Source organism: Cynara cardunculus (assembly GCF_001531365.2).
Source record: "Cynara cardunculus var. scolymus isolate 2C chromosome LG 6, CcrdV1, whole genome shotgun sequence".
Lineage (NCBI taxonomy): Eukaryota > Viridiplantae > Streptophyta > Magnoliopsida > Asterales > Asteraceae > Cynara > Cynara cardunculus.
This window is the reverse complement of record NC_037533.1, coordinates 161,829-172,219: the sequence shown is the minus strand read 5'-3', so window position 1 is coordinate 172,219 and position 10,391 is coordinate 161,829. Positions and strand designations below refer to the sequence as shown.

General features: G+C 31.9%; 1 protein-coding gene across 1 annotated transcript; it reads right to left on the bottom strand.

Annotated features, from left to right (window-relative positions):
* Nucleotides 1-341: 341 nt before the first annotated feature.
* Nucleotides 342-2,736, bottom strand: LOC112514686 (transcription factor bHLH94-like). Its single transcript, XM_025121281.1, has 3 exons — nt 2,111-2,736; nt 1,041-1,439; nt 342-615 (listed from the first exon to the last, which is right to left on the bottom strand). The coding sequence occupies exons 1-3, from the start codon at nt 2,645-2,647 to the stop codon at nt 526-528; spliced, it is 1,026 nt and encodes a 341-aa protein (XP_024977049.1). The 5' UTR covers nt 2,648-2,736; the 3' UTR covers nt 342-525.
* Between the last annotated feature and the right edge of the window lie 7,655 nt (nt 2,737-10,391).

The window sequence follows — 10,391 nt, the reverse complement described above, 5'->3', positions numbered from 1 at the left end:
CTTAATGGTTTTAAAATCATCTGAATGATTTTGTATCCGGAGTCTCCCTTAACCATTAAGCGTCATACTTTCATTATAAACAATTACCAAACAATAATATTTCATTTTGCACTATATCACGAGAGCCTCTTAATCATTATGATCACTTAATCATTCTGTACCAAACCACTCAGCAACTGCCAAACAACCCCTAATCTATATTTTACCACAAAGTATGTTTTAATTTTTGGGGTTGTAACATTGATCGAAATTTTCGTGACGAAAGGTAATAACAACAATAACCATGTAATCAGATATTTATTATTAGAATATAATCAAGTTATATGGCTCTAAATAATCCATAATCAATTAACAAAGACAGCTTTAATTCTTAACCACAAAATTATTTCAAAAAAATATCAAAAACTAAAAAAGTAGATGAAATTAAATACTTCACTACTAATGGACTTGAAAGATTACAATTAAAAACCCATAATATTATAAAAACATAGGGTTTAATTGAAGTTTATTAATTAATTAATTAGATCAAAGTGATTCTTCTTCAATCCTGCACAGCAAGCAATTAATAGCTGTTGCAATCTCATCTACTGTACTCAGTTGGCATCCATCCTCAAGCTGCCCACATAAAAACACCATCATTAATCAAAACAAATATATATCCCATATTTTCAGTAAGTTCTTTTCTGAATATTTATTGTTTTGAAATAAAAACATGGGTCAAAAAGTAAGTGATGTACATGAATTTTGATTAGTTTTATGGGACAAAAAGTATTATATGAATGGGACCAGAAAATGAAGCCAAGAAGTAGGTTTTTATTCCATTATTCTTTTTTATTATCGGGTCGTAAAACAATTATCTGTATTTTTGTGAGACCTATAAGACCACTTTTTTACACTTTAAAATTTCATTATAAAAACAATGTGAAGGTTAAAACAAGTTGATCTCATGTGAACTCAACCCTATATATATATATATGTATATATATACACACACATACACTAGAAATAAGGTAAATAAGATTTTAAGAAAGAAGACTAACCTTGACACTAGCAGTGTAGAGAACCATTGGCTCAACTGTGGTAACATTAAGGTGAAGAATGGTGAGCCATAAACACTGTAGCCCAGCCACCATCTTCAAGAGCTGCCTCTGTCGTTTCTTCGAAAGTATCTTTAGGTTTGCATGGCTCTCCACCATTGTTACTTCAATTTCCGCCATAGCCGGTGGCCGGTTCTTGGTGGAACCACCACTTCCAGCACCACCATCTCCAGCCGCACGAAGAGAGTATTGTGGGAATGCGAAGAAATCAACAAAGGGCTGTGGTGGTGGTTGTGGAGGGTAGCCATTGTTGCCTCTTTTTTGAACCTCTAGGGTTTGTAGTTTTTGCTCCAACTCTTTCACAAAATTTATGGCTCCTCCAACTATTGATGCTTGATCTCCCTGAAAATTTAATCATTCAACTTTAGTTATTTATACAAGTTAAATTTAATGGATTAAAAAAAACAAATTAAATTATATATAGAAGAAATCTGGAAATGGCACCTAACTTGACAAAAAAATCATAGGCCTTAATTAATTAAGTATACTAGTTCCAAACATATAACACACCAAGCACATTGTACATGATTCTCAATTAATTAATTATATAATATCTGTAAATCAGTAAAATTGTTGAAATATTCGTCAATATATCCAACAATAATTTCATCATTACACATAAAAAAGTAATAAATCTTTAGTTTTTTAAATTAGCTTTAAACTTTTTGAACCGTTATTTGATTTTCAAATTTATAATAAAACTAAAATAATAAATACCCACGATAAATCAACAAGATCAGAAAAGTGAATATAATTAATACCAAAAATCTATTTAAAATAAAATTAAATAAATAGATAACTAAAAATAAAAGAAATATTGTAATTAAAAAGTGCTACGACCAAAAATGAATTAAATGTTTAGGCATTAATAGTTATTTTCAAGCAATGATGTTCAATGGTGATATGACCTGTTTGTCTTCTATGGAATTTAGAATATAATTCACTATTCATAAATCTTTTTTCATATAAAATCAATAATTAATTTCATATAAAAGATTTAATTTAATTCTTACCCTTTGAGCATAAGAAGATGGCATCAACGACCGGATCACGCCGAGGTACTCATTCATCATTTTCCGGCGGTTGCGCTCCACCGTGATATGAGTCATTCTTTGATTCTCCAACTCCTCTTTATTCTTACCACTTTTAGTGCGCCTCCGCTTTCTTCGACCGACAGCTGTGGCCGTGGCGATTGGCGTGGTGGCAGTTGGTGATTCCACCTTCATGTTACCGGGAGACGAACCCAAAATCACTCCGTCGCACCCGTCACCACCAGTACAATCTTCCGGCGATGATTTAGGATCCCATTGGTCCTTAATATGCATCACTGGAGAAGATGAAGAGTAATTCCCCCAATATGCATGGGCGCTTGGTGAATCTTGATGATGATTAATATTGTTGGTACCATCCAAAAACCCACCAAAAATATGATCTTCCGGCAACACATAATCGTATCTGAAATTTCCAATTTGGCCCTGTGGAAAGAGTCTTGTTTCTAATGCCATTTCTCTCTCTAAAATATCATACGCAATGAAGTGGGAGCAAGACATATATGTATGTGTGCTTTAATTTCTTGGTTGGAAGGGTAGGATGGTAAAAAAAACACTCAATTACGAATAAAAAGCTTAAAGTTTGAAAGTATAAGACGAAGAACACGAGAGTAGTTGAAAGATCAAAACAAACAAGCCTTTTTGATCATTCTTCAAGGTAGACAACAATGGCTTGAGATTGTGCACCTATTTTTTGTTCTTATAAAGATGAACCCTAAACGAAACAAAAGAATCTACAGTGTACACGTGACAATGTAAGTAGATCCTAAAGAGAGAGTAAGAACGATAGAGAGAGAGAGAGAGAGAGAGAGAGAGAGAGAGGTTGCAAGAGAGAAAGGAGCTATATAATATACATATATATATATATATACACACATATATTTAGAGAGGAGAGAGAGAGAGAGGCACTTGGAGATAGGTGTGATGGTAGATATAGATACACGAGGAAACTGATACATGGGTCATTCTTGTAAAAAAACGTTTTACATAAATTCGATAAGCTATTGTTTTAGGTATGGTTTTTACATAAGAAAACGTTTTACACAAATTGTTTTAGTCCATACTGTTTATACAAAATCACGTCACACGTCTTTATTTTGAAACATTTATGCAAAATGTTTATGTAGTTTATATTTCATAATGTCCTAGGTCCCTATAATTTATGTTTTATAATACTCTAAGTCCTCTCTTTAACTTCGTTAAAAACTTCTATTAGCTCGAGGGTAGTTTGGTCTTTTTAATCGTTGTTTTTTTCTTTTTTCCTTTTAAAAACTAATTATATTTCATTATATATTATATTTGATTTACTAATATATACATATATATATATATGTATATAGAGTGCGATTAAACAAGAACATAGTCAATATAAGTAAATATGAAAACGACAAAATCACATATGATTTTACACTGAAATCAAATGTGATTATGAAACACCGTCAATGCAAGGGCGGGCGACTTGGCCTGCAAACTCAGGTTGCGGGCAAAGTCGTCTTAATCACATGTGATTTGATAGTTCTCGTGTTTTCTTTATTTGGTATTATTCTCGTTTCAACCCAAGTCTATATGTATACACACACTCACACATACACATGGCCTCCCTTCTCCATCTCCCAGACCCTCTCCGACTGATATTGTCACCACCATGCCTCTCCATCTCCATGCATTACCCTTGTCGACCTTTCAAGTCAGTCATAGGCTGCAGTTTTTGGCTCGTCCTTCTTTGGTCATTGTCTAGAGGTCTTGCTTGCCTCTATCTCCCCTTATTACATATTTGTTACTGTCTCCTGAAATTTGTTGCCGATTTCAAGGTTTTTCAAAGGAGGAAATGTCTGGCTCCCATTTCCCCCCTCCCACATCACACACACACACAAAGAGTACACACTCACGCATTGAGAATACACACGATAAGAACATATATAACACATAAAAAGAGAAGGAGAAGAAACTTTGACGTAAACCCATCTCCGATAATCTTGTCACCACTATGCATTACCATCTCCAATATCATGGCCATTGCGTCTCCATCCCCTCCCCTCTTTCATGTTGTTCCTTCGTCTCCGGTCTCCCCTGTCTCCTTCGCTTTGCTTCCTCGCTTTCCTACTTTCTATACCTTCTTTGGTTCCTCCTCTAACCCAAAACAATAGTACAAATCGTGTTAAAATATAAATAAAAATACTGAATTAAAAAAATTATATAAAAACCGAGAACTTTAAATAGTAAATTTAATACTAATATCGATATTTTTTCCCAAAATTTTATGATATATTTAAATTTATATTTTATTCAAAAATAAAAATATTATCGCTTTCTCAAAAACACTAAAAACGTATTATATCGACATAGATAAATAATAAAACGAAACATCAAAATTGAAATATATCACGCTATATTATGCAAGCACCCTTCTAGTATATATAATATATATATATATAGAGAGAGAGAGAGAGAGTGTGTGTGTGTGAGGGAGATTCAGGAAAAAACCCTAAAAATGGAAAAAGTAAGGAACATCTTGATAACCATTTATTTGGACAATACGTACATGTGCATACAAGTAATTGAAGATGTTTCTTGATATTATTGCACGAGTGCATGTAATGCACATGTGCATACCAGAAAAATTACTTACATACATACGTACACACCATCCAGATGAACGATAACCACAATATACCTCACTTTTTTTTCCAGGTTTCCTATAAACCTGACCTATATATGTGTATATTGATAAATTTTTTTATTTTATGTGGATTTCCTTTTTTGCCAAAAAAGGGTTAGCCAAAATGATCTAACCCATGAGTTCAAAGGGTCGGCTAGGGGCGGAACACAAACTTTCCAACCGTAAGGGCCGGACCTAATATATTATATATTTTAAAGGTACCAAAAATACACTGTCCAAAGTTATAACGTAGTAAAAATCTAAAACTAGACGTTAAATATAAACATGTCAAGCATCACTAATCAAAGTGGAACCCGTTGATCTTTCGCGACCTTGAAGTCTTCCACAATTTCATCTACATGTGATGTGGAACATATTTAGCAGTTTTAGTTTTAAAACAAATGTAAATAAGGGACATATATGTTGCTTAATCACTATATATGTTGCTTCCAATAAAATGGATCAATTGCTACTTTGCTAGTGAATAAGGATTCTCCTACTGTCCTACAGTAGCAGAAATGGACATGGAATGATGGAAACATGCTTAATCATTATATATGTTGAATGGAGACATCACAATTCACATAGATCATACATTCATACCACAAGCCACTGTCCACAAATACCCTTGAAAAACACAGATTCAATCATTCATGTATCATGTGTGTTCAACTTTGTAGGAATAATGGGCTTGTCTATAGGGTTAGTTTGTGTAGCTTTGAATATTCCCTGTTCATGCCACCATTAAGCAATGGCGGGCTAGCAGGTGCTTTAGTAGGTTGTTTTCTGATTTTTTCAGTTAGTTGTAAGGTTATATAACCAAGTATGGCTTTAAGAAAAGGACAGATCGTGATCATTCAGTCTCTTTGTTCTGCGTTCCTATTTTAAACCAAAACATAATATTTGGTATCAGAGCCAACACGGGGTTTGGAGAGAAGCAAAAATGCCAACACAGGTCTTGGAGAAAGAAGCAACAATCTTTGAGTGACAAAAAACTAAAAGAGATCCTCACTTCAACTCTCATTATGATCACTGGAGTCGGTTGGAGAATTTTGTTAGGACAAAGGGTCTTTGGATTTGTGTGGAGAATTTTTTGAAGATCCAAGAAATGTGGTGAGGTTGACTGATGCACAACAAAGAAAGTTCATATATGTTGTTGGACTTGGACGTTGCAGAAATAACTTCAACCAACATCGTTCCAGGATTATCGCTTTGACTCAGAAACAAAGGATTCGAATAAGCAAAGGCATTCATGTTCTTATTCGTTGTTTCTGTTTGTTTATCAATCATATTGAGACTGACGAAGAAGAAAGAAGCGAGAACAAAATTGAACAGGAAGGAATTGAAATTGAAGAATGAAAAATGAGAAGAAGGTCAGATTGGATTGTGGAGCTCTAATACCATGATAGACGAGAGCATAGAGTAGAGAGAAATTGAGAGAAAAGGAAAAAGTAGAAGAAGCTGTATATTTCTGTGTGTTCCAAAAGTAAAAGGGAAAAGGACTATTTATACAAGAAGAAACTAAACAACCTAACTAATTAGAACTAACAAACAGAAAATAATAACTAATTCTAACAGAGGATGATGAGCTATTGTTGATGGAATGTGTTGACCTGGATGAAACAAAGAGAGATGTTTGGTTTGTCGACTCCAATTGTTTAAATCACATGTGTAGAAATCCTTGTAAGTTTACAAATTCGAAAATCAATTTCGCTTTTTCTGTCAAACTTGTAAATAACACTACAATGAAGGTCATTGGAAAGGAGGTCGTAGTTGGTGTTAAATGGGATTAATTATGCCATTGGTGATGCATAATTGTGTATTGTACACTTGGGTCAAAAAATAACCCAATGAATGTCGGACAACTTCAAGAGGCAAGAAGAGGTACATAAAGTGAAAGAAGAGGTACATAAGTTGGAAAGCAACTGTGCAAGTAGGATCTTTGCCTTGCTGGCTGAACCATCAGTCATAGTAAAGAAGGTAAATGTCTTCAAGCTAGCACCATGGACCAATCTAAGTTGTGGCATAATGTATGTATTAATGTATAAAGGCTCAAGTAATAAAATGTAGTCCACTCATTTAAACACATAAACCCTTAAACAGTTGAACTTGAAGAACACATAAACAATTTAAAACTCATCAAATCAACTCAAGGCTTTAAGCAAACAATCAAAATATCAAAATAATTTAGACCTAAACAACCTAATCATAAATCATTAAGCTTTAAGCAAACAAATTTAGACAATTAAATTTATATACATACATGTTAAAAAATAAAATGCAGTTGCACAACATCACAGGTTATTAGGTTAAAGTTAAAGAATAAAGAATTAAACATGCAACAACAGTTCTACAGGGTCGGAGAGAACAGAGAACAGGAGGACTTACCGTCGAGAGCACTGCCGGAGGCTGGAGAACTGAGCGCCGGTGCCCTGTCTGTTGCTGGAGGACTGCTTGTCGTCGTTGTCGATGTCGTTGGAGGTTGTCGTCGTCGATGTCGCTAGAGGACTGGATCAAGAGTGGAGGGGCCGCCCAAAATTGTTTATACTTAAAAGCTTATGGACCTATTATATGCTTCTATGTAGTAAAAAAAAAAGAACAGGGATTGGCCTAGAGGAGCCAACCCATGAGTTACCACAAAAACATCTCAACCTCCCTTTCTATATCAATCATTTATTGTCAATATTTCATATTTTTATCAATATGAGATATATAAAAGTCAACCACAATTCAATAAATGAAGAATATTCATTCTTTAAGATGTCACCTCATTATTTGTAAACGTTATTTTGATAATTTCTTCATCCGTTGGTGCTAACATACACATATATACAAAGATATACATTACGATAAGTATAGAATCTTGATATTGAACTTGAGATTTTTCTTGTATCATTTATTATATATTCCTTCATTAAGTTTGTTGTGGTCTGTAATGAGCAAAAAAAGTAAGATCAGGGACCAAACATGTAAATATATAAAATTAAGAGGGTAACAGATGAAATTTAACATACATGTGGGGCAAGGGATAAAACTAGAATCTAAAATGACAGCCGTATCCTCAGCCTTTTTTATGTCATAAATCAACGGTCAAAACTCAAAAGTACGAATTGATTTTTGTAATTGTATTTAAACAATTTAGTATAATTAAAAAAAATTGTCATTTTATCAGTTTTTTTTTTTTTTTTTTGTCTTTTATCTAATAAAAAATCTTATAGATCAGAATCACAAAATCGATTTTGATTGATAAAAAAAAAATTTAATTTCATGAAAAATGCTTTTCATTTAAAGGAAGTTTTTAATGACCATTGAAAAGAGAGACCAAATTCGAACATTTTTGTAAACTACGATTACCATCTTGTAATTTTAGAAATGCACAAATAAAAAATATTATTATTTTCCAATTAAATACATGGATCAAATTTGTAGTTATCTCTAAAATTTAACATCGTTGAAAGTTTCAACCTTTATGTAGATTTTGTTTTTGCTACTACTTATTTTTTTCAAAAATATTTTTAATATTTTACTAATAGTTTTAAATATTTTTATCATAATATGCATAAAAACAGGTTTGGGTTACAAACTCGAGTTTCGTTGTGAATCAAGGGATAAACAAGAGTGTCACCTGTCTCGGATCTTCACATGATATCCTTCATAAAATGGTGTAACATCTGTCATAAACGAATGTTTTAAATAACTCATATTGATAAACAGAGACACGTGTCGTGTTCTCGTTCATCCCCTGGTTTCAACAAAACTAAAGTTTGGGATTGAATTTTTTTCTCATATATATATATATATATAAGTTTAAAAAGTATTATATTATTTATATTCATTTAACCAAATAAAAAAATAAAAAAGAAACCAAAACAAAATGAAAATAGTTAAAATATATGTTGATTCCTTAACTTCAGATATCAAATTTTTGTACAAATATGTTGATTTTTTGGAAAAATTAAATATATATTGTTTTTGTGTTAGTTTTAGAAATAGAAATAATTTTTTTACATAAAAAAATGATTAAAATATGAAAGTTGCAATGTTTGTTTAGAATCTTTGTGACTTTGTGTCTACCAAATCTACGGTTGTACCCAGAACAGAGTCGGTAGGTATCATGATGACGACGAAAAGTCGATAACACCTAAGCCCTAAGTGTGTATACATATATACATTCAGACATATATACATATTGACTGGGGATACCAAAAGTTTTTCGTGAAATAGATCTACAATTTGAATATTCATAATCATAAAATTGCCACAAGACTTCTTAATAATCACAAAATCGTTACCATGCAACTTCATAACCATATATGAAACAACACCATCAAAAAAGTATTATATGAAATAATTTTATAATATTAAACAATTTAATGAAAAATTTTCATAAGATTAAACAATAAAATCGACGAATGAGGGTGGTTTGCACGGTTTATACAAATATGGGTGGTTTGCATTTGATTTCTCCTACACACACATATATAGAAGCCTAATCATATGAGAACTGTTTTGTTTATGGTAATCCTGAGATCCAATCTCAATCACAAATCAAAGGTTAAATTAGAAAATTAATAATTTTGGTAATTTTAACTTAAAATATTTAAATTAAGGGCATTTTAGGGATTTTATAAACATCCACTCTCATCTCTTCTTTTTCTTTTCTCCGGCAAACCTTATTTCGATAAACCTTATATAAACACAAGATACACATTATTATACCTAATTCACTGTGATATCCAAATATGCATACAAGATACACAATATGATACCCTTTGTAAATCAATGAAAATAACGAAAATGCACACTATGATACATTTCATAAAACAAATAAAATACATTGTGATACACATGAAACATTGTGAATTTAATCACTATGATACACTTTGATTCAAAATACTTTTTTTAAAATACGATGTATATTAGGTAATTGATATATACTAGGTCACTAATTTTAATTAATTATTCCCTTCTAAAAAAATTGATTAAATATTTTGATAGTTGTCGAAAATAGAATTACTATATTACCCTTTAGCTTATTTAAGAAATATTCTTAAATATCTCAAACGAGTGGTTCATATTGGATCTTACGGTTACCACAAACTAATCAGTTCTTCCTTGAATGACCCTACACACACACACATATACAAGTGCAAATTATCTTTTCTTTGTGGATCGGGTACAAATGAAAGCACGACATTCATCCCTGATTATCCATATTTATCATGAATTAGTAACGAACATGATGAATATTTATATTATTCATGATAAATGATTCATCATTTTAGATCTATAAAGAATAATATACCATTCATGATAAATGATCCGTAAATACATATGATACGTTGGCACATTTTCATCCATTACACGAAACTTATATTTTCAATTGAATTTGCATATATATATATGTGCAAATTATAAACAAAATGAAAAATTAGGGAGGGGTGGGTTCAAATAAAAACCACTCAATTTGTAAAAACCATGAAAACCTCATTCAACCAATCATAATTTTTCATTTTGTTCATTTTTTTGTAATTATGAGAAGTTGATTAACCATTTTTATTGTGGAGGGTGTTAATCATGGATATT

What these genes read in the sequence shown, in the direction of transcription:
- LOC112514686 (XM_025121281.1), bottom strand. Translation starts at nt 2,647, where the DNA reads ATGTCTTGCTCCCACTTCATTGCGTATGATATTTTAGAGAGAGAAATG. An exon ending in CATCTTCTTATGCTCAAAGG is followed by an intron (nt 1,440 to 2,110) that starts GTAAGAATTAAA and finishes TTAAATTTTCAG; the next exon opens with GGAGATCAAGCATCAATAGT. An exon ending in TCTACACTGCTAGTGTCAAG is followed by an intron (nt 616 to 1,040) that starts GTTAGTCTTCTT and finishes TTATGTGGGCAG; the next exon opens with CTTGAGGATGGATGCCAACT.